Raw genomic sequence first — 27,790 nt, forward strand, 5'->3', positions numbered from 1 at the left:
ACACAAAAAAAAAAGAGTTGTACTATTTCTATTTATTTTTTTAAGAGTGTCCAAATACTCATGCTGATGTGATTACTGACTTTTATTAATAAGTTATCAGTGTCTTAAGATGGAAAATATTTATCATATTAAAATATTGCATATTGCATGTTTTCGAGAATATATAGAGCAGGGGTGGCCAAGTCCGGTCCTCGAGAGTCCCTATCCCATCTGTTTTCCATGTCTCCCTTACCGTTAGGGTGTCTTTACCGCGCTGGGTTAGGGTTAGGTGTAGGGTTCATGTTTGGGTTAGATTAGGGTAAGAGTTAGTCTTAGAGTTAGGCTTAGAGTTAGGCTTAGAGTTAGGGTTAGAGTTAGGGTTAGGGTTAGAGTTAGGGTTAGTGTTTGGGTTAGAGTTAGGGTTACAGGGTTAGAGTTAGAGTTAGGGTTGGGCGTAGGGTTGGCCAAGTCCGGTCCTCGAGAGCCCCTATCCCTTCTTTTTTTCATGTCTCCCTAACCGTTATGGTGTCTTTACCGTGCTGGGTTAGGGATAGGGATATGTTTAGGGTTAGGTTTAGATTTAGGTCTAGGGCTAGGGTTTGTGTTAGGGTTAGAGTTAGGCGCAGGGGTGGCCAAGTCCGGTCCATGAGATGATTGATCATTTGATACAGGTGTGGTAGAGGAGGGAGATATGGAAAACAGACTGGATAGGGGAACCACCCCTGATATAGAGCATACTATCTTGGGTGATTTTTCACAGATATTGAGGAGAGAATATTAGTGTTTTGCGTAAGTGTCTTTATTGTATTGTGTTCTATTTATTGCTTTTCTATCCTATCTAACATGCAATAAAGAGTTTATCAAGTTCTCACCATTCTAGTTTCCTTAAAATTTGTGGGACTAGCAGACAACTGTGAATTGGGTATGAAAAGGCAGGGGGGTCAGTGGTGGGGTCGTTGCTCCCCGACTAAGTGGCTGTGGGCTCAATTCTCCCGCCCTGGTGACCTTCTCCAAGCATCCTTGAGCAAGATACTGGGGAATACCATGTTGCTCCTGAAGCTGTTTCATTAGTAGGTAAGGTCATTTACTCTATGTCTAGTCCTTTAATATCTGAAAGAATTGTTAACGTTGATGATGCCACCCCTTCATCTTAAATGAATAAATAGTCAGTGCGTTTTGTGATACTGCGTGTTGCCAGAATGGGAGCATAAACCAGATTGAGCTAATGAATGCTACTTGAATGTGAGATTGTTCATTTGACGCGCTCGAGTACCGCAATCTGGCAACTAGAGGCGCCGGGGAGCCCATTCCGGCTTTCTCAGACAGCGTGCAAAGATGGTGCTCGATTTGGACCTCTTTCGAACCGACAAAGGCGGCGATCCAGATCTCATTCGTGAGGTTCAAAGGAAGCGATTTAAAGATGTGACACTCGTTGACAAGTTGGTTGCTGCGGATACAGAATGGAGAAAGTGTAAGGCGTGAAATATCCCTTCTTCTCGTTTAGTTGCTAAAGCTAATGCTATCATCTAATGCTAATGCCAGCAGTACCGGTGTGACTAGTCCTTTAAAGATTTAAGTATAATTGCAGTATTTCCCATACTATTCGTTGTTTTAAAAAACAAAAAAATACATCAGGATTAAATTAAGAGCTGATCACTGTTCAGCGTCACATCGCAATTGGAAACTAAAAAAAATGTTGTTAAATCAATTTTAATGTAGTTTTCCACCCAACATCTGCAGTGTTTTACGCCAGGCTGCAGTGACAGCCGCAAAAAGTCATTCATCTCACAATGAGAATTATTCTATGTTTTCATTCATTGCGGAATTCCTGTCATATATGTATTTCAAGTGTTCGCCATTCTAAGTTTTTCCAGAAATGTTTAATATAACCTCTCAAGTTGCGTATGCTATCTCGCTGTGATGCTAATTTTAGCCTCGATCACCCAGAAAACAGGCAAACGCACGGGTTACCTATGTAAATATCTGAAACGTAAAATCCAAAATCGCATCAATACGATCTGTAGTTTTCTATTAAACGCATCGCTTTGTGGAAGAGTGGCGTTGCTTTAGCTTCGCCGGCTAGGACCATGCAGTCTGATGCAATCTTGGGGAGTAGTTTGACAACCTCGCCCAGCAGCTGGCTGACTTCTCCACGCGTGTCACTGTGACCCACACTGCAAACAAGCGATATTAGTCGCATTAATTGTTTGTCCACTCTTCTTTACATGATGATTGTGCGTGATAACCCCTCAACAATGTGTCATGAGTGCTGAATACGAGATATGTATTTTTATCATGCATCACTCACTGTCTCCCACATTTCAAACAGGCCGCTTCACTGCAGACAACCTCAACAAAGCAAAGAACCTGTGCAGCAAGAGTATCGGAGAGAAAATGAAGGTGTGGGCTGGGCCTGTAAAAAATAGGTGTAATTGTTATTAAAATGGATTTTTGTTCATAAACTAATAACTCGCTGTTTTGGTTAAGAGGAAGGAACCGATCGGGGAGGATGAGTCTATCCCCGAAGCAGCGCAGAATCTGGAAACGCTTACGGCAGACGTACTCTCGGTATGTTGTAGTTAGTGTGTTTACACTTGTTTGCACTTGTACTTGATGGATATGTGATCTTTTTTTAATGTAATTTTAAAACAATGTTCTGATGTGAGTGAATTTCTCAGTCATTTGTTGGGCAAAATGAGAGAAAAATGAAGCAAAAAAGTAAAAACTCAGTGTGAAAATGGTTAGCAATGTAACACTCCCTCTTATGTCAAAATCTGGAAAATTGAACTGTACATTTTCAGATAGATGCAGACGTTTAATTCCACGTTTTTCCTCTTTTTTGCTTCATTCTTCCTCTCTGCATAGGCCCTCACAGTGACACAGATCAAGAAAGTGCGTGTGCTGGTGGATGAGGCCATGGTGAAAACTGACAGTGAGCGGTTGAAGCTAGAGGCAGAACGCTTCTCATACCAGAGGGAGATTGGCAACATTCTCCACCCGTCTGTTCCCATCAGCAACGATGAGGTGGGTGTTAGTGAAAAGTTACACCGTGGGAATATTTGTCAAACACACATGCGTTTAAATTTTCCAGACGTGTATTGCAGTCGTTTGTAGGCTTGATTGATTACAGCAATAGAATTTGCCTGTAGCCGTGTCAAAGTACTTCAAAGTAAAGACCCAGTTGCTTCAATGACTGTACACAATAATTGCTGTCTTACTAGTTTTCTTGCAAAAGTGTAAAAAGTGCCCTGAAGTTGGAGTTAACATTTTAAAGTAAGTGGGTGAATGCAATATAAATTGGAAAAAAACAGAGGCTTTTTTGCAGTTGTTGACTTCTAAAAGTGGTGAATGAATTTGTTGCTTTTTATTTTGCAGGATGCTGATAACAAGGTGGAACGTACATGGGGTGACTGCAGTGTCCAGAAGAAGTATTCTCATGTTGACCTGGTGGTCATGATTGACGGCTTTGAGGGGGAGAAGGGAGCCGTTGTGGCTGGCAGTAGAGGCTACTTTTTGAAAGTAAACTAACTATGAGTGCAGTAAAATGCTCAAAGATATTCCTTCTTTCCTCACCATTTTGCTCTCCTAATCTGTTAAGGGACCGTTGGTGTTCCTGGAACAGGCTCTAATCAATTATGCTATGAGGATCCTGTACAGCAAGAACTACACAATGTTATACACACCTTTTTTCATGAGAAAAGAAGTCATGCAAGAAGTCGCACAACTCAGCCAATTTGATGACGAGCTCTACAAGGTGAAATATAAAAGATGTAAAACTTGTTTTTCCCTGCAAAATGTTAACGGATGCACATTTTAAGTTCTTTTTACACTGTATTTTGTTTTACTTGGTTTGCGCCTCAATGTGGTAGTGTAAAGACACTTTCGTGCCAGCTGTAATTAGTTGTGAACGTTAACTAGTACAGAAACTGACAAGCAGCACTCAATCTAAAAATTGCTTCAATTTTAATAATCTCACCCACTCCTCCTTTATTATTTGTTTTTTCTTAATTTAAAAAAAAAACTCGGATGGATAGGGCCCCAGAATCTGCTGCTACGGCCACTTGCATGTCTTGTTGTGACATGGTACGGTGTTCTATTAACAAGCCCTTGGGGCACAGACAGAATGAGTGGGTTTTGTCAACGGTGTGCTATGTATTGGTAGTTACAATGTAAAAAAATCAAAAGAGAAAAAAAACTCAGCTCAAACTTTATGTATTCTAACTTTTATTGTTCAAAATTAACCCTAGAGAGAACGTAGCTAACTCAGCCAGTTACTTTAATCATTTTGTTTCAACTGTGTGTGATCAATGCAAAAAATGTAATTTTTTTATTTAGTTTTATTCGTTCATATCCTGCGATCTTCTGCCTAGGTCATCGGTAAGAGCAGCGAGCGAGCAGACGACAACTCTGTTGACGAGAAGTACCTAATCGCCACTTCTGAGCAGCCCATTGCAGCTTTTCTGAGGGAAGAGTGGCTCAAGCCCGAGGACCTGCCCAAACGCTTCGGTGGTTTCTCCACCTGCTTCAGACAGGAAGTGGGCTCTCATGGCCGAGACACACGGGGCATCTTCAGGGTGCACCAGTTTGAAAAGGTTGGTCCAGTTGGACCAAATCTCTTGTGACCTTGTACAAATTAGCAAGGAGATATCAAATGTTTTCTTCCACTAAGATTGAGCAGTTTGTCTACGCATCGCCACACGACGGCAAATCTTGGGAGATGTTCGACGAAATGATCGGGACCGCAGAAGAATTTTACCAGTCTCTTGGTATTCCTTATCGCATTGTCAATATCGTGTCTGGTATGTCTAACCTCTTTCCACCTCAGATTTTTTTTGTCAGAACAGAACATGTTCTGTTTCAACAGTTAATTGATTAGACACTTAAGGCCATCTATCAAGTTTATTTTCGGATTCCTGTCAAGTCGTTTTAAATTTGAGTTTACAAAATAAATAATAAGATTGAACCCATCTAATTTAATGAGTAATATGTTTTAAATTTAATTCAAGTGTAACTGTTAATTTGGAGCTGCCTATACTTTAGATACTGTAGTTGATTTTTATTGCCTTTTAATACAAGAAAGCACCCACAGAGTGGATGTAAGATTCTCTATTCAAGCTTATTTATATAGCACATTGAGCAACTGTACCTGTACAACAATGCAACCTCAAAAAAGGATAATGTAACAATCTTAAATTTAAACAGTATTATGAAATCTTAACGATAACAATAATAATGATGATCTTAAGGATGTCCATTTGAATTCATGTTAACCAGCTCCTGTTCATGATCAGGTGCACTCAATCATGCTGCCAGTAAGAAACTGGATTTGGAGGCCTGGTTCCCAGGCTCTGGTGCGTTCAGAGAGCTGGTCTCCTGCTCCAACTGCACAGACTACCAAGCTAGACGCTTGCGTATCCGCTATGGGCAGACCAAGAAGATGATGGACAAGGTGAGAATTCAGCAACCCAGACATTTTTTTGTTGTTGTTGCTAGGAGTGTGGAATTAGGTGGCTCTAACATTACCCTTTAGTGAGATAATGTTTAAGACATCAAGACTAATTGGGAGCAAACTTTTTTTTAACCTCTACTGTTTCTAATTCTGTGTGACTATTCTTAACCAGAAAAAAATGATCAATATCAGGGTTCATGGCAGTTAAGTATAACAATATTCCTGCAGTCTCACATTGTAATCAATATTTTTGAACGGATAAATGGGGGCAGCCTTTTCTGTGGATGTTCACTTAAGACATTTCCTCTCTTTCTCTGTGTTTCTAGGCAGAGTTTGTTCACATGCTTAATGCTACCATGTGTGCCACCACACGTGTGATGTGCGCCATCTTGGAGAATTCCCAAACAGAAGAGGGCATCATAATTCCAGAGAAGCTCAGAGAATTCATGCCTCCGGGTATGCAAACTAACCAACCTAGAGTTTTTTTTCCCCATTAATATGAGAAATCCTATATTACCATCCATTTTGATTCTTATTATTTGAAATTCCATGATGTTGGCAGGGAACAAATTAAATTTATTGGCTCTTTTACAAAATAGTGAGTGCACCTAACAGAAAGAGGATGACCAAAACCCTTTATATCAGAGGTCTCCAAACCAGTCCTGGAGGGCCGCTGTGGGTGCAGGTTTTTGTTCCAACCGATCCAACACAAACAGTTTAACCAATGAGGTTTCTGCTGAAAAAAGAAGCACCTGACTGCAATCCACTGATTGCACTTCTAGGATACCAGATTGGTGGAAAGGTTTCCTCTTACCGGTTGGAACGAAAACCTGCACACACTGCGGCCCTTTATGGAATAGTTTGGGGACCACTGCTTTATATGCTCTAGGTTTGTAATACCAGATTTTTCCACTTGTCTCCACTGTTTATCATCCAGGCCTGACTGAGATGATCAAGTTTGTTAAGCCAGCACCCATTGACCAGGAGATATCAAAAAAGGCAAAGAAACAGAAGAATAAACAAGCAGGAGATCAGAACCTCAACAACACCATGGAGGCGATGTCTGTCAGTGATTCCTAGAAAAAAAAAATGGAATGAATAGATGCTGAAATTGAACTTTTTGTTGCAACACCAGATTCCTTCACAGAGAGAAGAAAACAAATCTAGTTGGTACCTATTGATGTTTGTTTTCCACAATGCTTTTGTTGGCTCCATTAAGTGATTTTTTTACCATCATTAGCAAATGGAACAGCATTGTATATTTTCAGCTATCACATACATTTATAAAGGACTCGCTCACATTCCGAGCCTAAAACAAACAAAATCACTGTCATCTCTGGCTTTCTTAATTTTTTCGCGGGCGCTGTGTAGCACAAGCGAATACTGTACTTCAGAGCTAAATATGTGCTTGCAAGAGTTCAGCGGGTCATTTTAAACAAAGAATGCAATTAAATAAAAATCCTACCAAGGCTTATGTCAGTGCTGAAACACTCACACCCATCCAAAGTTTTATCATGTGAATTTCAGGTGTCTGTATTTTACTTTCGGCTCTGAGTTCCTCATGTTGCCTTTTTCTGGTTATGTCTCATTATGTAACTGTTGAATATACAGTATGTATTAATGAGAAACACTAAGTGGCTCTTACTGTAAGCATAATAAAGACGGGGCATAGTTTTCTTTTGTGTTGCTTTATTTTTGTTAGTGTATACCACTCCTCCTGATACATACGAGGAAATGGTAAGGTTGATTGATATTATTCATTAACTACAGTGGACTTTACACCTATCTACAATAGGAAGTCCCATACATATTCTCTATTGTACTTCCAAAAGGTAAAGTTAAGTTATGTTTCTTTTTCCTTCATTAATTGAGTTTTCTGTGTATATATAAAAAGTTAAACCAACGCCACAGAAAGATGAGTGACACAGAAGAGGACAATGAGATCTCTTTTACAGTAAAGGTATGTGTAGATGATTATTAATTGGGACTAATCAATGTATTGTTTAGTTAAATGTCATATTACAAGTCAGTCCAATAATGTAAATTTTCCTATCTGGTTTAATGTAGTTTATGGGGCGAGTGGAGGTGGCCAGCCCCAAAGGACTAAATATCCTGGAAGAAGCAGCTCAGAGCCTCAAGGTATCAAGTTTTAAAAAAAAAACCTGCACCCTTAATTTGTTGCCAGTTGAAGGTACATCTGAAAAAGCTAAAGAAATTCAATACGTATTTACGCAAGATGATTAGTACTGATGCCATCAGACGCGTGTAGCTGTTGATTAGTGTTTAGGTGTCAGTGGTGCAAACCATTTGAATGAAAAATAATTTTCAGGTGAATAGCTTACAAAAATGGTACAAATATTCTCAAATGCCAGGTTTGCATTTATATTTAAACACGGTGAACGAATGGGTAGAACATCCGTCTCAAAGTTCCCAGATTAGGTGCTCAATTTCTGGTGGCTTCTGACGTTCTTGTTCTCCCGTTTTCCTCCCACATCCCAAAAACATTCATGGCAGTTTGGTCCAAAACTCTAACTTCTCCCTAAATTGTATGACTGTGAGCATGAATGCCTGTCTGCCCTCTCGTGCCCTGCGATGGTTTGGCAATTAATTCTCCCTCGCCTGCTCAGTTGGCTGGGATTGACTCCAGCACACTTTGAGACTCTCGTCAGGATAAACATTACAGAAAATGAATCCCATCATATTGTGAACGTGAAAAATATTGTCGTGATTACAAGGCTCTCCACATTCATTCGCATGCAGTCTCCTGACCCACATGCCTCGGAAAAGGCTGCAAAGAAGAGCAAAGTCCATATCTTTGTTTCACTGAGTGGGATTGACATTTTGGAAAACAAAACCAAGGTGAGCAACCACCCCAAAACCAACGTAGAACTCAAAGCATCCCAGCATGTGACTTGAGTTCCTCCTCCTGTCAGTTTCTGCTGTACACCTGCCCTTTACCCACAATATCCTTCTGCGCTGTCATGCCCTCTTCGCCCAAAGTGTTTGGGTTCGTGGCCAAGCACCCTGCTGTGGACGTGTACCACTGCTACCTGTTCAAGACCGAGACTTTGGTGAGTGAGTTCACTTACACACATGAGCCGTAGATGGCCTATTGGAGGATGGACCTCACCTTCCAATGCTGTTTCCAAGGCACACGTACTAGTCTCCACAATAGGCGATGTTTTCCGAGCTACCAAAAAAGAAGATAACTACAGAGGAAGTCGAGACCTGATAGTTGAAGCCCTCAGACACAAGGTGGACAACCCCCTGCACTACATTTTGTTACTATGTAGGCTATAGTACAGCGTCACAATACATCTCAATAATACCATTACCGATCTGTGTTTTCACTGTTGCCCCTTTCAGAATAAAATGCTGCAAAAGGAGAATTCTGAGCTCAAGAGAAGGCTTGTGGAAAAAATCAACCAACAATAAGCACATCAGCTTGTAGTCTTTCTGAAACTATAGGTAATTTATATACATATGCTCAAAAGGAATCAAATGGGATTTGTTTTTATGATCGTAACACTTATTCTAAACCCCACAATTGACCAAAATTTAACGTATATTTATCAACATATATGTTTTGGCAGGCTGATTTACAATGAACAAGGTTTCAACTTGGCTTTTTCTCTCTGCAGAATCATGACTTTGTTCTAGGCACTGACTTTTAATATGAACTTCCTTCCATCCTTTCCACGATGACTGATCAGAGTGACCCTGCTACTCAGTTTCCGTCTTTTGTACTCAAAACATTAATTTTGCTCTTAAATAAAATAATGAAATGATTGTGTAATGATTATGTAATTGATTTGAGCAAAAAATTACAATAGTTTTGTCTGGGCTATTTTTCTAATTACTAGTCTCATTGCTAATGTGATTGTAGGTAGTATTTTCTTTGTTCCCTGTTTTATAAATTTGCAATGGTAATATTAAAAAGATTTTGGTGTTTATAAATCCATAAAGCCAATGGCTGTAGAAAAATGCAATATATTCCAGTGTTTTATATAATTTAAAAAGAGCCACCTGATTTTTATTTTGCCTGACTTTGGTGCAGGAAGTGTAGGGTCGATTCCCACTAGGCAGTATGATTGTGACTGCGAATGGTTGCGTCTCTCATCAGTCTAGATGAGAAATTAATACAATACCTTCCACACAATAGCACAAGTACATTTTCTCTTCGTTTCTAAAGAGGATGGAATATATATATACTATGTGTGTGTGTTTGTTTGTATTTTTTTGAGTTTTCATAACTGTTTTTTTCATCATTATTTCTTAATTTAATAACAATGAGTTGTGTTAACTTTAATGATCAAGTTTTGTTTTAAATTAAGTTCCCAAGTTCCAGCAAGAAGTCTTTCTCAAACTATGTATTGGATGTAAGAGTGGGTAAGGGGTGCAACAACAACAGTTTAAAATTCAGAGTTTGATTTGAAACTTGACTACCAGTACTGCTTTATGATGCCTCACACTATCACACACACTTTTTTTGTCAGTTTGGCAGCAGAACAAACATGCTATGAAGTCAAGTCATCATGACAGTCACCCAATGCCAAACCGGTCAAAACAGGACACCTTCATTTCCCTTACAGGAAGAATAAACTGTTCTGTTTGCCCTGGCAACTAATTTCTTACTTGTTTTGCCATATTTGGATTCATTTTGTGTTATCTCTGACCTAGTGTTGTTTCATTTTATTTATTTAATTTCACCATCTTCCAGAAATGAGCTGTTAATCTTTGTTCATCCAGACTACACACTGAGTATAGAGTGTTTATGCCAAGTTTGCTCGTTGCTGCAGCTGAAAACCCCTGCACTTTGCCCAAAGTAACACACACACACACCTACACAAAACGTTTTCCCCCATTATTTTACTGGTGCACAATCAACATTCCACTAGGTACAAGTGTGGAAATAACATAGTTTCTTAACAGGGGTTCATTTGACAGCAAATAAAACCAGGAGGATGGATCATTTTAAAGACTGAACACTTCATGAAAAGTGAGGAGAAGATTGTAAAAGGCTGGTCTTTTGATGGATTTATTGTCTCTTTCAGGTGGATTCGGGTTTAAGAAAAGCCTGCAATAACAACCGAGATATTGGGTAGGGTGGGGGCTTCTGGAAGTGTAGGGAGAATTTGCCTTTTAAGGGGATCCGCTCGCTCTTGTGCGAACCTTGTGAGTTCATGCACAACTATCACAACACTGAACAGAGTAGTTTAAAAATAAACAAGCAGGGATAAGAAGTGGGGTGTATTTTTCACAGTTTTCATTCAAAATATCACTCCTTTTTTAGGGTTACATTCAAATACCCAAATATATTTTGTTTGCATACTTAGCAACAGCGGACAAGAGGCTGAGGGTGGGTGAGTCAGTGGAGTGACGTGCATCCTAGCAGCCGCTGTCACTGCTGTGGTTTTCTCGCTTGTTTTCCAGACAATACCAACTATGTGCTTTTGGACTGGGTTGGCTGAGGGGAGGCCGTCTGCATCTGGGGGAAGGAAGCCCAAGGAGATGAGATGAGGGGAGGGCAGGGGAGGGGGGGAGAACAGAGAGGTAATTGTATATATACGAGTGAGGGAACTGAGCAGAGCGGCAGAGGCAGGCAGGAGAAGGAAAGGGAGATGTGTTCTTGGGATGGGAAGGTGTGACAGATGTTTGAAAAGAGAGAAGATGTGTGTAGTAAATTTGAAAGATTCGGTCAAGTAGGGAGGGAGTCTAAGAGTGAAGCAGAATAATGGGTCCACACGTGCCAGCATGGAGTTGAGTAAGAGGTGTTTTCAAAGTATACTTGGAAAGGAAAGGGGGGGTGAGCATATCCTCCCTTTTCTTGCTTCAAGCCACTTGAGCGAGGTTGTACTCGAGCCAGCAAAAGGGGAAGGGCCTCCATGTCCTGGCTGACAAAAAGTGCTACCCAGGAGCCTGATTTCCAAGTTTTGCGGAGGAACGGGAAGACGAGGACCGGAGTTGAACAGGAGAGGGGAGACATCCCTGAGGTCAGGATACGTCTACCCACATGGGTTGCATCCTGAGTTCGGATTGGTGTGGGGAAGACCTGGTGCAAGCGGTGCCGGTGGTCAGAAGCTCGTATGTAAAGAGTCAGAGCCTGGAGAGGAGTGATACTGGCAGGATGAGGCTTATGAAGGTCAGTGTGGGAACGCTGCATTGCTCTATCCACTACATTGTTTAGAATTAGGAGCTGATATATAGGCTTGCATGCACTGTCTTAAGTGTTTATTTTGGGATGACAAGTTACGAAACCAAACTTTGTGCTTACATACCGATGACAATACAATTTCTTCACAATTTACTTCAGCACTTTGAATAAGTTTGGTGGCGCGAGTGGTTAGTGTGTCGGCCCCACAGCTCTGGGGTCCTGGGTTCAAATCCAGGTCATGTCTATCTGTGTGGAGTTTGCATGTTCTCCCAGGGCCTGCGTGGGTTTCCTCCGGGTACCCCAGTTTCCTCCCACATTCCAAAAAAATGCATGGTAGGCTGATTGGACACTCTAAACTACCCCTAGGTATGGGTGTGAGAGTGCATGGTTGTCTGTCTCCTTGTGTCCTGCGATCGGCTGGCCGCCGATTCAGGGTGTCCCCCGCCTCTGGCCTGGAGACAGCTGGGATCGGCTCCAGCACTCCCCACCACCCCAATAAGGATAAAGCGGTTCAGAAAATGAGATGAGACTTTGAGTAAATTGGTTTTCTCTAATGACAACAATGTGGTGAAATTGTAGACTTTGTTTTATTACATTTTCTTCACTTCTTCATGTGATTTAATTTTAATTTAATTTAAAAGAACACCCAACAAAATGGTCTTGATTAAAAAAATAATTGAAAAATATACATTACCTAATGTCTCCAATGATGAGAAAACGTTGTACTGCTATAAATGTAATTTAAAATGTTTTTTTTACTAAATAAATGTCAGTGATTACAACACTATGCATATTAATGTCAATCTTCAATTAAATGTTTAATTTAATTTAAAGTCAATATTTCCCAAACTGTTTGAGACAGAATTGTCTTCAATATTTGTAAACATTAGTTTAGCCTCTTTTTTAATGTTGAGTGAAGTATTTTCAGTGATGACCAAATCACATTGCTGAGGTCATTGAATGCTTTAATTTATTTTATTCTTTGTAACAACTTTGATGACAGTTTTACTAGAAAACACTGTAGCAGTGCACACCTTTAGCAACTAGTCCAAAGTAATAATACCCTTTTGACTCTATTTCATGTGATATGATGATGATGACATTGGTATCCCATCACCACATCTGTGATGACACAAGTGCAGTGATGCATTGTGTGACGGTACCAGCGCTGTAATGCAATGACACATTCATTATCTACAATCAGCTCGTCTGGCTGGTGAATGAATAATGTCAAGTAGCTAATAGCTAGTGCCGCTCTTCTCAATGGAAAAGTGACATGATAAAACATAAAATTATGACTTTTTATGGTGTAAGTTTGCTCTGTTACATTCTGTACAGTCACAAATAATAGTTCCTGTTACTGTCTCAAGAAATGCTCGCGCCTTCTGCCTTCTGGTCTCCATTTTTAAATATGTACGTATGCTCGGTCAAACCACATGTCCCTACGGGGCCTAAATCACATGGCGAGCACTGTGGGAACGTGGCGCCCTCTGGACCACGTCAACTGGCGGTGACTGACCCTCGCGAGAGTAAATGTCTGTGGGAAGCAGCTCGATCCCACCAAGAAATGTTGTCTCTTCTATTTATGGGCTGTTATTGTTTTTAAAGTACTTGTTTTTCTCAAGGTTTTCGGTGTATGAAGAGGTTCACATACTGTGGCCTCCTGTAATTATTTGGTTAAAAAAATATGTATCAAGCTCTTCTATTCTTATATCTTTTGTAGAGATGACTAGAAGAGACTATGGAGCCTTGATCAGAAATGTCAAACGAAAAAACTTTTACTCCGACAATTGTGCATCTTGGTAGTTAGATAAATTTGGAAAATAAATGATTCTTGTAAATTTTATGACATTTTTGACGAGAGACTCGGAAGAACGGTTCAATTATTACTTGCGTATCGTTTTGGTCGTGTGCGGTCGTTTGGTCGCCGGTCTTTTGGTCGCCCGAACTTTTGGTCGCCGGTCTTTTGGTCACGGTTTGGTTGCCCAAATGATCGGCTGCTCCCATCTACTGTCAATTTATTAAAAAGAAGACAAAGCAAATTCACAGATGGTGTTTTTATTGAAGCAGTAAAACTTACAAATTCTAGCAAACGTCATTCTCTCTGAGAGAAATAAGAGCATTCATTTAACACATCGGCTGCTGCCATCGACTGTCATAGGCGTCTAATGAACCTTCATTCTCTCTGGGAGAACTTGCAATGTTGAAATACTTTAGATGGTCATTTTTATCAAACAAATAAAAGTCTTAGTCAATGTTCCCTCTAATTTTTCGTTGGTCTGAGCAGAAAGTCAACCTCCCTGAGCGCACTGAGTACCAGTGTGAGCGACATCATCGGTACTCGGATGATTCGCCTAAAGACGTTTCGCCGACGGACGTTTGACAGACGGGCAGGTCGCCGAATGGACGTTCCGCCGAACGTTCATTCGGCCGAACGGAGGTTTCGCCGAAACGGGATTCGCGCGCTCGCCCCGCCCCCGGATCGTGTGTGTACAAGTTTTTCAACCTCGGCCCGCGGGCCATATACGGCCCGTTAGGATTTTTAATCCGGCCCGCCGCCGGTGTTGTCCAAATTATAGTAAAAATCAATGTTAGTCTACCATCAATGGCAGCCCGGGAATAAGCACTCTTGGGCGGGCAGATGTAGCAGAACCGAGCCGTAAAATGACAGCAATCGGGTCAAATCCATCCTAAAACAGCATTTAATGATTAAATACAAATACTGGAGCTCTTTGGACATTAGAACCGAGCCCAGGGAAGTGAATTCCTTGGTAAAATGTCGTGATGATATCGCGATGGAGGCAAAAAAACGTCTATATACGTCCATTCGCCAAACGGCTCAAAATGCTCTCAAATTCGGTCAAATCCAGCCGAAAACAGCGTTTAATTATTAAATACAAATACTGGAGCTCTTTGGACATTAGAACCGAGCCCATCATGAAGAAAGGGGTAAAAAAAAAAAAAAAAAAAAAAAAAAAAAAAAAAAAAAAAAAAAAAAAAAAAAAAAAAAATCTGTTTTTTTTTTTTTTACTGCGCGCCATAGGATTTCTGCTGCGCAGAGAAGACGAGAGTAGTGCGCAATTGCGCACGCGCGCAGCTTAGAGGGAACAGTGGTCTTAGTATACTTTTAGCCCGGAACTTTGACATTAAAATAAAAGGCAATAAGTAAAATTAATTTATTAAAAAGAAGACAAAGCAAATTCACAGATGGCGTTTTTGTTGAAGCAGTAAAACATACAAATTCTAGCAGTAAAACTTACAAATTCTGTACAAAAATTACAAATACAAACTTACAAATTATGTACAAAGGGAATTCACAGATGGGAGTTTTTATTACAAATTGTATGCAATGGCTTGCAGGTACTCTACATTGTTCGCGAATTGATCTGGTTTTCCATGGTCCTCCGAATTCATTGGACGCCTATGACAGTCGATGGCAGCAGCCGATGTGTTAAATGATTGCTCTTATTCCTCCCAGAAAGAATGAAGGTTGCTAGAATTTGTAAGTTTTACTGCTTCAATAAAAACACCATCTGTGAATTTGCTTTGGCTTCTTTTTAATAAATTGACAGTAGATGGCAGCAGCCGATCATATGTGCGACCAAACCGCGACCAAAAGACCGGCGACCAAAAGTCCGGGCGACCAAACGTCCGGTCGACCAAAACACCGCCAATCAAAAGACCGGCGACCAATCGACCGTATACCCGTTTTGGTTACCTCAAAATTGCGGATTCCCTGCCTCGGCTGTTGGTTCTGTTTTGATCACCATATTTCTCATTTTTGCCATCATTCAACGTTGACTGAGACTTAATAATAGCCAAATGTTTTTTGTCACCAAGGAGCAGACTGTAATCAAAGCAAAAATGTAATCGACAGTGAGACTCAGAAGTTATGTAAGTGCTTCTTGTTAGTGTCCATGTGGTTCTGTTCAACACAAAGAGCTTTGCTAAATGACAAGACTGAGGGACAGAGCAAGCACAACAAATGTCATGAAGCTCTTGCCACTTTGTAACAAGTGGCGACATTCATCATTGTCACATAAAGGATTAGATGTTAGTGGTAAACATGTAGTAAATCTGGATATTAAGAAGATGGAGACTGTATTTAAGTGTTATTTTGCATGCAACTGCCTCCAAAAAAAGAGCAAAGCCTTCACCACACTCTTTCAAGATGTTGGTGACTCCAGTTTCAAATATCCAGACGTTTATATTTTTGTCTGTGCATTAATTCATTCATTTAGCACGATAAGGCTCATTTGTGTGTGTGGTCAAAAGTAAGATGATTTGATATGACTTTTTTAGTCAGAAGTGGTTTTCATATCAGAATCTACTCATGCATGATTTACCTTATTTCTCATCTTTTCTTATTATTCATTTGGATGATGGCCTTTTATATTACATTTGACCAAACTATATGATTTGAACAGAGCTGAGGGTCAGCAGGCCCAGTTATAGTGAATAAAAATGAAGGCAGATTTTCTGAAAAATGTGATTAGACAAGATTCATTCATGATTTAACAAAGGGACAATTACTTTTTTCAAAAGAAAAAGCATTTAGCATTTGATAGTTAAATTTCGTAAACAGTGGAGAAACTATGAAAAAAACAAACACAAAATGGGAAGCGGGAAATACTTTTGTTTTTTACTGCACAAAAACTTTCTCATGGTTTACCACATATTCCAGTAGAAAGTTAGTCACCACTGACAACATGAATAGAAACCACTTTTGCTTTTTATCATCAGAAAAACAAATTAGACCTGACATTGTGATGTTTTGAGACATTTGTCCATCTGCCTCTGTAATTTTCGTGTGAACAATGTTTATATTGACCTAGACTGTGGCTCGGAGCCACAGACATTCGCAATAAACACACCAGCGACAGGAAGGAGAACTGAGGGAATAGCTATTGGTAAATATAGCACCACCCCAGAAGAGAACACAATCCAATCCAATCCAACACAACTCAGCCATGGTAGTGAAAAAAGAAGGGAAAAAAAACAATTGTGTGATTGCTTTCCAGTCAGTTTTGTGGCTTCCAAACTCATACCTGTCAACCTCTGCCGATAACTGCCCTTATAAATGATTATGATTCCCCTTACAAACCCCCAAAAAACCTTACAAACACCGTACGAGTCGTTGAGGTTGACAGGTATGTAAATCTGGACAGAACTCAGTGCTATATTTAGAAGTTGTCTTTTTTTGTTACAAAAGAAATGCAGGGCAAACATAGAGAAGTACATTTTTTTTCTGTAAGATGTCTCCAAACTTTGCAAAAAAATATACTAGTATTATATTCACTAAACCAAGACACACATTGTTGTCTGCATCAATAGTCCCCAAACTTTTTCTCACCGCAAACCGGTAAATCTTTTTCTATTTTCTCACGAACCGGCCAATGGGGAGTGTGACAACTTAAGACAAAATTGTGCGGTGTGCACGAACGACGTCCACGACGGCAAAACAAACAAAACAAAAAAACAAGTCCCAAACATAATAGCAATTATTTATTATTATTATAACAACTTTTCTCATTTCAGGTAGGAGGGCGAGATTGAAAGCATTAATATTTATTTCTCTGACGGACCAGCACCAGGTGACTCATGGACCAGCACCGGTCCGTGGACCGGTGGTTGGGGACCACTAGTCTACATGAAAGAAACCTCACACGGCAATGAACATTTTTCATATGCTCAACGCAGTAACAAATCTGGCCTCGTTTTAGTTTCTCGGTGAACTGTTGTTCATTTGTCCTGTATTTATTTGACTAATGAGCGGCGCAGGGTTGTCATTTGAAATGCATACACAACAGTTAAATCAATGTTTCTGCTGAAATAGGAAGCACCTGACTGCAATCCACTGATTGCACTTCTAAAAAAACAGATTGAAGGGTGGGAACCTAAACCTGCACCCACCACAGCTCTTTGCAGAATAGTTTGCATCGTCACCTGGTGATACTTTTAATTTTGAGGCATATTTGGTAGTTGAACAATTGGTTGCATTTAGTTTGGGGGTTCTCACCATACACAATGAATATTTTGCAAAGTTTAGCTAGAGAAATCAGTGAGATTAACAGCAACACGTGAGCCAGTCGTCACTTTTGTTTTCTTGGTCTTAAACAGCTGCACCTTATCAGCACTTTGGCTTATTGCCTTCCAGCCCAGCTTCTCTAGCCACCTCCTCTTCCTTCTCCCCTCATTTCCTGTTGCCCCCCCACACCATCTCTTTTGTCATTTAGTCTTGTCCACCACTATTCTATTTGGTTCATTTGTACAGAGCAGATGAGCACACCCTAAAGGGTGAAGACATTATTGTCATCTGAAGTCATTCTACATTTCCTCCATCCATAACTCCATCTTCCTTCCATGTGAGAACGTCCCACTCTTTAGTGACCGACTCGCGGCCTCATTCCGACCCCAAGCATTGGTTTCCTGTCTCTCGCTCCTTATTATTTTCCCAAGTTGCACCCCGCCCATTACCTTTATTTCACAATTACTTTTCACCATGCATTGCAAATGCCCGATACCACCCTTTCATATTCCCTAAAAAATTCCAAACTTCCAAGGGGAAGAAAAGAAATCCAGGCATTCCTCACAAATGAGCAAGAGGCATGGACTGCATTAGCACTTGCTTTATGTTCAGAAGGGGAGTCACGTTCTGCTCTGATTAGAAGGGATACAGTTACCCAACATCAGACATGTGCATGCCTACAACACATGGAAGTTCAGGCTGCAGAAAAATATATGCCTGAAGGTCAGTAAGACATGCAGTGTCACAATTTCACCACTAGATGGGAGTCCTAGTAAGCTTTATACCCATAATTGAAGCAGAAACTGCAGGCTTTCAACACTGCTTTATGATCACTTGTTTGTTACCAAAATAAAAAGGGCCAATAATAATAAACAATATTATGCATATTCTGTATCATAAACAATATTCACAATAGTAGGTGGGCGGCCCAGCGGCGTGAGTGGTTAGCACGTCGCCCTCACACCTCTGGGGTCCTAGGTTCAAATCCAGGTTGGTCCACCTGTGTGGAGTTTGCATGTTCTCCCCGGGCCTGCGTGGGTTTTCTCAAGGTACTCTGGGTTCCTCCCACATTCCAAAGACATCGATGGTAGGCGAAATTGCCCCTAGGTATGAGTGTGAGCGTGAATGGTTGTTTGTCTCCTTGTGCCCTGCGATTGGCTGGCCACCAATTCAGGGTGTCCCCTGCCTCTGGCCCGAAGTCAGCTGGGATAGGCTCCTGCACCCCCCGCGACCCTAGTGAGGATAACGTGGTTCAGAAATGAGATAAGATGAGATGAGATGAGACAATAGTAGTTTACAGTAGCACTATTCACTCTACCTGTGACTTCTTCCAAGGGTTGGCTCTGTGTTTTAGACGGGTTGCCTTCTGCCCTCCCCAAATAGACCAATGGCGTGGCGAGTAGCGGTAGTACCACGCCCCTCCATTCTTGTGGCCCCGCCCTATCGCTTCAGCCCACTACCAACACAAACTCGGAGGGTGGACTAGAGTGAGCAAACAAGTGATCTCATAGCAGTGAGAGCAAAAGAGTAGCCGTGTTCGTGGAGGTTCTGATCGTCATGTGAGGCCCACTTTGAAAGTTCAAACACTGGAAGCATGTTTAGCAGCAAATCCAACAAGGTAAGAGCAACGAGTGTCCACTTTGGTGAGTTGACTTCTGCAAGTGTGTATTGGATGGGTGATGCGCACTTGGGATTTTGTGTGTGGCATGTATTTTTTCGCGTTAATTTGCTGTCACTTTTTTTGTTCGAGTTAAGAGAGTTTATGGATTGACGTAAAAGGAGGAGGGAGGGGTGCGGGGGTCATATGATGCATTAACCAGTCCGCCCCCACGCCACCGCTTTCATTCCCTGGGGGTTACGGCGTCAAAGTTAGTCATTTGTTGTTAATGTTACACACTTAACCCTTTATAGGGCAAGTGACTCAAGAAATCCACACAAATATGATGATTTATTATGTAAGTGTGGCGTACATAAGATAAAACATGAATATATGGGATATATTCATTCATTTTCTGAACTGCTTATCCTCACAAGGGTCGCAGGGAGTGCTTGAGCCTATCCCAGCTAATTACATGCCCCAGGTGAGGGACACCTTGAATCGGTGGCCAGCCAATCGCAGGGCACAAGGAGACGGACAATCATAGACACTCACATTCACACCTAGGGGTAATTTAGAGTTTGTCCAACCAGCTTAGGCTGCAGGTTTTTGGGATGTGGGAGGAAACCAGAGTACTTGGAAAAAACCCACGCAAACCCATGGAGAACATGGAAACAATGATGACAGACTTGGTATCAAACCCTCAACCCCAGAACTGTGAGACTGACGTGCTAACCACTCATTTTTAATATATTTTGGTATGAATAAAATTAGGCATGAATAATATGTGAATTGAAAAAATGAATATACATTTCAAATGAATGAAACCCATGTGTTTTTGGCCCCCAACAATGCTCGTAAGTTGATTGATGGACTGATTTTCTAATATCATGATATCCCTGGAATTGAAAACGATACATTTTTAATTCATTTACATTGGGAGGACTGGGTCATGGTTTAGTACCAGTGATGTGGCTAGACATCCAATCCATTTTGATTGGGTGGACGCTGCAAATCGCATCAAGTCAGAATGGATTGGAGGTCTATTGCTTAAGACTTTTAGTATAATGGTATTAAATAGTCTTAAAATTAACTTGCATTTAGCTGTTGGAATCATGTCATGTGTTAGAATTGACTTTTGACATTTAGATCTTGAGTGGTTGACTTGAGTCTCATTTTATAATTGAAGACAGACACATATTTGCAACTTGTGGAATATGGGAATAATCACTCCAGAATGTTGTTCCATTGGTGCATGAATGAACGGGGACAGGAGGCCATGGTGTACCGCACCCATCTGTTGAATCAGATCTTCCTTCCCATAAGGTCTCATCTCATCAAAGTTTTGTCAGTTGTTCAGTAATGTCTGTCTGTCTGGCTGCCACAGTTCCGGTTCTTGTTCTTCAGATGTATTTTAGATTTGATACAATACATTAAATAACAACAATTATGCATGTAATTAAATGACTCATAACTTGTTTGCTATTTGAGTCATTCCCTTGTCTGTCTGCCTTTCTGTTCCTCTTCCCAAATGTTCTTTATACATTATAATGATTTGATTCACATGTGAAAAAGAATTTGTTTAAACAGAGATCTCTTGTACTGGAGTGAATGGTTCTTTACAGTAATTTCCGGAGTAAATATCAGTGGGAGTAAAAGTCAAAAGTGGCCATGCAAATGTCTGTCCCACCAGTTTTGATCGTGGGGGTGCTGGAGCCTATCCCAGCCAACTATGGGCAACAGGCAGGGGATAGATTCGTGGCCTGTCAATCCCAGTCCCATTCATTTTTTATATGGTTTATATTCAGACCTCAGTACTTGATGCAGTCTCCGCTGACTTTGGGCAAGAGTTTAAGTGCACTCAGGAATGGTCGCCGGTACGGCACGTCACAGTCACACCCACAGACCATTATAAGCCTTCAATTTAACACAGAAGCTTGCTTTGAAAGGTAAATGGAAGCAAACACGGTATAGCCTGAAAAAACAAAGCAAATTCCGTAAAGTCTTGATTTGAAAATTGAGCCTCGTACCTCAGAGCTGTCAGACAGATGTGCAAACCACTAGGGTACTGTGCTACCCCGTAAATAAAATTTCAAATCAAACTCTCTTTTGACAAAGCCCACATGATCACGTAAGGTGAAAATGTTACTTAAGAAATACCAGTGTGCAAAAGATGTATATTTACCCATGATGCAGCTGTCATCTTCCTTAAGCGTGGGACTCCTCTTGATATCCTGAAGGTGTTTGTCTGTGTGTGTTTGTGTGTGTGTTATGCCAGGATGATTAATGATAGCTGTTTTTGTTGGCTTTACATCATGATGGCTTGTCAGGATTGGCATCCTGCTTTCAAATGCAAAGAACAACCTGCAACCCGATAACATTGTCTGCAGTGTCGCCAAACTTTCTAAAACCTAATCTGATGTATGAAACTGGGAAAAGGGTTTTTTTTCTTCTTTTTAAAAGAATTTCTGGTTAAAGTGGGAGTAAATGAAAAAATAATGATGTGTTTCTGAGATACTTTTCATTCGAAGGTGTAACTAGATGATGGAAGAAATTCCTTCCAGGTTTCCAACCTCACCCTCTATTAATCCAGCAGTTATTAAAATAAAAGAAGCTCCTTTTCCCTCCGTTTCTGGCTGTTACAGTTAAAACACCATCCTTCTGCTGAGGTAATACTCAAGACTGTTTCTTGTTTGATTGCTTGAGCAAGTAATCTGTGCGTTATTCAGTCCCCAAGGGGTAGAGTAGCTGCCAGTTTCAAAAAGGTTGGTGATCGTCACTCACTCTTGTACCGATTTGCTCGCAATTGCATCACTAAATGATTCTGCAGTGCCACTGGGCTTTTCTTACCAAGATGACAACAGAGCTGACCATAGCTTGGTGGTTATGACAATAGTGACTCTGTTTTTAAACAGCCTAGATTGAGAAGAGCAAGAAAAGAAATAGGAAGTATTTTAAATTAATGTGGCAGTATTACTAAATTGTAAAATGACACCTTATGGTGCAGCCACTCCAACTATTTCTGTCAAAAGGTTAAAAGTGTAAATAATGTCCCCTTTTTGATCGCTTGGGATGCAAATGATGCCCAGCCCTTATCCTTGAATATCAACAATTATTTCAACTGATGTCTGCATGATGCCATCATCTCACTAGGACCACTTCAATTGAACATGTTTAGCATTTTTAAAGCAGAACAGATGTTGGGTTTTTTTGCTGGTAAATTTGTATGAACAAATACAGCTGGGCTGTTAGAGTTGGTCCTTTGAGGACCATTTTTTGCTGTTTTTCTGTGCATGCTCGAATGTTTTCTGTGTATTAACAGCATGAATCTTGAGGAACGGAAGTGCACCGTGACCTCACCTCAGGAACAAGCACTCTGTGTTCCCTTCCCTGCCTGTCCCACCCTGTGGACACACACACATGAATTAACACACATGTAATAACTGGAGTGGATGCCAGTAAATGATGCTGGCATCCTGATAGCAGACCATGTGATAGTATCTCAATAGAGGGTGGAACTTACTAAAACATGATATAACAAACAAATGAATGAGTACTGTCAGATTTTTTGACATGAATGCATTTAATTTAGTTTGCCCACAGACCATTAAAATTACATCAACTCTTTAATTTTATAATGTGACTGTTGAATTCCAATTTCATGTCAATATACTACTACTAATCACCGCTGACTATAAAATAATTATTTTTTTATCATGCAGTGTACTCTATTCTCTGAAAATACCACCTTAGCAGCTTTCCTACAATAATGTTCGTCTATTTCTTTAAGGGTCCCTAAAATGATTGCTTTTAAAAAAAAATGATGTGATTGACTGACAACATTTTCTTCTTTTCACCCAAATTCAGCTCCATGTTACCATACATCACAGAATTACATAAAATATATGGATGTGATACATAATAAAAGCATTAAGGGAGTCAAATTTAGCACATTTTCCAGACTCCTCATTCATTAAACTCTCAGGTTAATATCTCCCTGCACATGAAGCCTTTTAATTGTAGCACTTACTGCATCATAACACATGGAGTTGAAAGCAACGGTGGGAGTGACAACCGTGTGATCAAGCCTAATCTTTGAATTGTGATACGTTTCACACAGGTCTTAGTTGAATATAATTGAGGACACATTCTTTTGTCAGAATGGTTTGACGATCCCCAATCTTTTTACCCGTGAGTAACCAAACGCAAACCTGCTATTGAATGTCAAACCATACGAAAGTTGTCATCTGGTGTCAAATCCGAGGTCACCGTAACCAGTCACCCAGTCAGTGTTGCACCCCTCCCACACAAGACCACCCTTGTTCTACTGGAGGACTATTTTTAGAAAGGAAAAAAGAAGGAAGAAGTGAGGAAGCTCTCAGCGATGGAGCACACCAATGGCCATCTTTGTGTGGATGTGTTTGTTTATGAATGTGTGTGCACCTTACCTTCTGTGTGCCTCATTTGTAAATGTGTGCAGCCCCTCCTTCGCTGAATCCTGCAACTGTTCCGCGACGGCTAGCGAGCTAAGGGAGGGGTTTCGGGTCAGACAGCATCTCTTTGACGTAAAAATCTGCTTCTTCTCGCTGCCAAAGGGAGTGCAAAGTCATGGGGAATAAGAGCCTCTTGTGTATGTGCAGCATGAGTTTTTGCAGGGTGTGCTTCAACCTGGTATACGGAGTGTAGCGGAGACGGGGATAGAGATCATTTCCACGGACACTGGCTCCGTTATTTTATGGTGTCATGCATTTTTGGTTAAAAAAACCCCAACTTATTTTAGTTATTTATCTTTTAATTCACTGGCATACCCTATAATACTGAAACAGACAAAACCTCGTTGCACTGGATTGTGTTTCTTTGGCATCGGAGGTAATTAAGAACAAGTGTGAACAGAAGTTTGCATTGAAAGGTCTGGGTGCTTGCGCATGTTTGTTAACATCTCTAGAGACATACGCCGTCAAGTTTATTATGGTTGTGTATGCATATTATTGATAAATAACTTGATGTGATTTTGAATGGATTTTTTCTACTAGCAGCAAAATTCCAACCAGAATAAGTCCTAGGTATTATTTTAGAGTGAGAAAAGTGTTTTTAAACTATTCCAATAATGACAATAATTACTATCCAGGGACCAGCTGTTTCCTCTTTCCTCAGCTGTAACCCTCTCTCGAAGCTGTTAAACTACGCAAACGTTTGGATTGTAGCTGCTTCTTGTATTGAAAGAAAAAAATCTTTTAGCCTTGGCAGGCATCTTTGATCTTCCAAATGCTTTTCCCCCCTCAATAACAATAACTTGAACATGAAACATTTATTTTCCCCCGAAACTTTCCTGAAACCTAACCTCAACTTGCTCATAAAAGCATACACAAGGCTCACCATAACTTTAGGCTCACACGCTGTTGCTGTTAGTTAAACCACAATGGTGAAACTAACATATAAAAGGGCATTCTTCCTGTTTCAGTTGCATAAAAAGCATAAAATAAAGCCAACCACTGACATGCATGGTCAAACAATTCTCCAGAACATAGCATCATATATGTAGCTATGTGTCATAAAATCTTGTTAAGAGAAGACGTTATTTATATGAACTCATTTTACGTAAATAATGATGCAATTGGGCTGCCCGGCGGTTAAGTGGTTAGCGCGTCGGCCACACAGCTCTGGAGTCCTGGGTTGAAATCCAGGTTGGTCCACCTGTGTGGAGTTTGCATGTTCTCCCTGGGTGTGTGGGTTTCCTCTGGGTACTCCGGTTAGGCTGATTGGACACTCTAAATTGCCCCTAGGTATGAGTGTGAGTGTGTATGGTTGTCCGTCTTCTTGTGCCCTGCGATCGGCTGGCCACAGATTCAGCTGGGATAAGCTCCAGCACCCCCGTGACCCTAATGAGGATAAAGCGGTTCAGAAAATGAATGGATGAATGAATGAATGAATAATGATGCAATTGTAGAATTCCAACATTTCTGCATGCATCTGTATATAATGAGTGCAATTAATGGTTTGAAATGCTGTATATTAACATTCTTTAAAATTATTTTTTATCCATGTGGAACTAAGCAGAAAAGATGTGTGAATGGTTGAGTGTGCAGAACCCATTTCAACTGGGACAGACTGAAAACGAGTTCATTGATCAACAGTATTTGAATGACATTTTTTTTTTTACACATAGTTGTTTGAATAAACATTTGTTAAAAAGTGAATTACATCACATTCTTGACTGATGTCATACATTCAAACTACATACGTAGAGAAGGAGCCTTAAATCATATCATTCATGGCCTTTGCCCTGTTTTTGTTGTTGATTAGTTGCTCTGCATTCTTTGTTTACTAGTGGTGCAATCAGAGAAAGCTAAGGCTTTGGATGCGCAAAGTAATTGAAATATCCTGTTGACTGCTCAACTTATTGTGTCATGGTTCAAGCGGAGAAAATATCCCATTAGAAATCCTTCAGTAAGCCTGAAGAGCAGATAATGGTCACTTATCCCATCACAGCATGTTAAATAACCAATCTGACCAACCAATCCGCTTATTCTGAGTCCACTTGTACTGTACCAAGAGCCACTGAACACAGCTGTTAGAGGGTGATGCCAACAAGCAGGCAGCTGTCCAAACAGTGACCAGCCTCGGGAGCTGAGCCGGAGCGTCAGGATCATGGAAAAAGTGCGCAAATAACTGAGTGTCTTTGTTACCAAGGAGTTACCTCAGAGAAAACAAAAACTCTCTTGTGCAGTAACCGACGAGTTTAAAAACTGTTTAATGTAAAGAGAGCTTATGCTCCTTCATTTCTCGATACTTGCGCTCCTTCCCAGCAAAACTACTCTTCTTCAGAAATGCTCCTTGTGTTTTGCACACATTAGGATCAGATTGAATAGGATCGTTCAGACTGGTAAGCAAAATTCTGAGATTCAGGGTTTGAATCCTGCCTCTGTGTGGATCTCCTTATATTTGTGTTCCTCAGATCTTTTCCTGAATTCCAAAAATATGCATGTTAGATTCACAAAAAAAGTATTTTGTCTATTAATTAATTGTCATGTGATTGGTTGTTTAAACTTGCCATCCATTGGCAGTCAGTCCACGGTGTACCCCAAATCACACCTAACCTTACGCATACACATGCACGCACGGAGACACACGCATTTAGGATTAGATTGCAGTATGAGCGAGAACCATGAGGATTATTACTTTAAGACTGTTACATAACTAAAAGTAATGAATTAGTGGTAATGAGGTGCATATGACAAAATGCACTAAAAGTCTTTGCTGAGTCTCCTTTCTTTGTGTATTACCAGTCAGGGAAAGGAGAGCTTCATGTCTTCAAGGAGAAGACCTTCAAGAAGAGGCGGCAATGTAGCGTGTGTCACCAGAACGTGGACAACGTGGGCTCCTTCTGCCGGGGTAATGTAATGAAACTGCAGATTGGCCACACTTGAGCCCTTGACAGACTGATGTGGGCTGAAATTAGTGGAATTTGACGAAATGGGATAAGTGTTCTGTCCTAGCTCGTCAATCATTAGACCACAATTGACTTATCGTGAAAGGTCATTATTAGCCAAAATGTGACTTATTTTGTCTTTCCCTCTATTTAGCATGCAAGACAGCTACTCACAGGAAATGCGAAAGCAAGGTAAGACTCAGACTTAGTCACTGTTCAAATAGGATCGATTTGCACTCAGTGGGGATGTGATTATGAGTACAAATGGTTGTCTATGACTGACTGGGGACCAGTTTAGTCACCCTTTACGTCGTCATCTGGGATAGGGTCCAGTAGTCTACGACTGACAAGGATAAGTGGAGTTGAAAATGGATGGATGTGTTTTCTAATACCATCATAATTTTCTCAAATTGTACAGCACTCATATAAATGATCATATTTTATATAAGAGATATAAAAAGGGGTTTGCCACCGCTGAGAGAAAATCCTCACTGATTGTGAGGAATTTACAGTAATTGATGTAAACTATTGATGTCAAACTTGTTTTATCCCTGTGATTGCTCTCAGTGCGTTGGTATCAATGGAACATTTACAATCCCCTGGCGTTTAGCGGTGCGCCAAAAATTATGGTTCAATATATACCCAGTATCTTGGGACATGGCTCAGATTTCATTGGGTAGTGTGGTGGAAAAAAGCAAAACAAGCTGCTTTTGTTTTATGTAACCGGTGACATATTTAATGGCATATAAAATTAAGCCTCAACAGTTTAAATATTTTTTTGAAGGAAATTGGAACATCAGTCTCTTTCTATTTGGAAAATGGAGGATAAATACAGTCTCAGTTTGAATTGGGTAACTTTGTATGATATAGAAATTCCTTTAACTCTTTTTTATTGGTTTAGATTCATCAGAAGAAAAGAGAGAGGCTGTCATGGCTCGAGTTAAACTACCCTTGATGTGTCCTGTGATAATAATTGACTGCTACCCAGTACTGAATCATGGCTAACTAGTTGGAACAAACGTCAAGGAAAAAATAGTGAAAGATTTCTGTTGGCTCTAGGAAGTGGAGTATAACATTTGACCTGTGGGTTTTGACTTTGACACGATGGAAACTTTTAAGAGCATATATGTAATATCAGTGAGCACAGTAGTTGC

The 27,790-nt window shown here is 40.5% G+C and overlaps 3 protein-coding genes across 7 annotated transcripts in view; all 3 read left to right on the forward strand.

The window, feature by feature from the left end:
* The first annotated feature begins 435 nt into the window (after positions 1–435).
* Positions 436–7,099, forward strand: sars1 (seryl-tRNA synthetase 1). 2 transcript variants are annotated; one of them, XM_077601874.1, is made up of 11 exons: positions 436–1,053; positions 2,309–2,379; positions 2,467–2,547; positions 2,845–3,003; positions 3,355–3,498; positions 3,578–3,733; positions 4,350–4,571; positions 4,649–4,778; positions 5,271–5,428; positions 5,755–5,884; positions 6,366–7,099. In XM_077601874.1, the coding sequence occupies exons 2-11, from the start codon at positions 2,374–2,376 to the stop codon at positions 6,506–6,508; spliced, it is 1,329 nt and encodes a 442-aa protein (XP_077458000.1). In that variant the 5' UTR covers positions 436–1,053; positions 2,309–2,373; the 3' UTR covers positions 6,509–7,099. The 2 variants fall into 2 exon arrangements, with proteins under 2 accessions (XP_077458000.1, XP_077457990.1); XM_077601864.1 differs by lacking the exon at positions 436–1,053 and adding an exon at positions 1,239–1,450.
* Positions 7,100–7,239: 140 nt separating this feature from the next.
* LOC144086005 (PTB domain-containing engulfment adapter protein 1) lies at positions 7,240–9,178 on the forward strand. The gene is made up of 7 exons (XM_077615740.1): positions 7,240–7,388; positions 7,496–7,567; positions 8,189–8,287; positions 8,362–8,499; positions 8,579–8,683; positions 8,795–8,896; positions 9,070–9,178. The coding sequence occupies exons 1-6, from the start codon at positions 7,344–7,346 to the stop codon at positions 8,861–8,863; spliced, it is 528 nt and encodes a 175-aa protein (XP_077471866.1). The 5' UTR covers positions 7,240–7,343; the 3' UTR covers positions 8,864–8,896; positions 9,070–9,178.
* A 1,831-nt stretch (positions 9,179–11,009) lies between these two features.
* Positions 11,010–27,790, forward strand: part of LOC144075212 (tensin-2-like) — a 39,995-nt gene continuing 23,214 nt past the window's right edge. For 3 of the 4 annotated variants that reach the window (XM_077602042.1, XM_077602049.1, XM_077602055.1), the window contains exons 1-3: positions 11,010–11,570; positions 26,494–26,599; positions 26,791–26,828. In XM_077602042.1, coding sequence (XP_077458168.1) covers positions 11,442–11,570; positions 26,494–26,599; positions 26,791–26,828 — 273 coding nt within the window. In that variant the 5' untranslated portion in view covers positions 11,010–11,441. Of the gene's footprint in view, positions 11,571–18,928; positions 19,229–26,493; positions 26,600–26,790; positions 26,829–27,790 lie in introns of those variants that run through there. The other variant, XM_077602061.1, reaches the window with a different exon arrangement.

The sequence above is a fragment of the Stigmatopora argus genome, chromosome 1 (genome assembly GCF_051989625.1).
Source record: "Stigmatopora argus isolate UIUO_Sarg chromosome 1, RoL_Sarg_1.0, whole genome shotgun sequence".
Lineage (NCBI taxonomy): Eukaryota > Metazoa > Chordata > Actinopteri > Syngnathiformes > Syngnathidae > Stigmatopora > Stigmatopora argus.

Bases quoted from the DNA above. Each gene is read 5' to 3' on its own strand.
- sars1 (XM_077601864.1), top strand. From the start codon at position 1,315: ATGGTGCTCGATTTGGACCTCTTTCGAACCGACAAAGGCGGCGATCCA. The intron at 1,451-2,308 runs GTAAGGCGTGAA...CATTTCAAACAG, and splicing joins GGATACAGAATGGAGAAAGT to GCCGCTTCACTGCAGACAAC. The intron at 4,572-4,648 runs GTTGGTCCAGTT...TCTTCCACTAAG, and splicing joins GGGTGCACCAGTTTGAAAAG to ATTGAGCAGTTTGTCTACGC.
- LOC144086005 (XM_077615740.1), top strand. From the start codon at position 7,344: ATGAGTGACACAGAAGAGGACAATGAGATCTCTTTTACAGTAAAG. The intron at 8,500-8,578 runs GTGAGTGAGTTC...GCTGTTTCCAAG, and splicing joins TGTTCAAGACCGAGACTTTG to GCACACGTACTAGTCTCCAC. The intron at 8,684-8,794 runs GTGGACAACCCC...TGCCCCTTTCAG, and splicing joins TTGAAGCCCTCAGACACAAG to AATAAAATGCTGCAAAAGGA.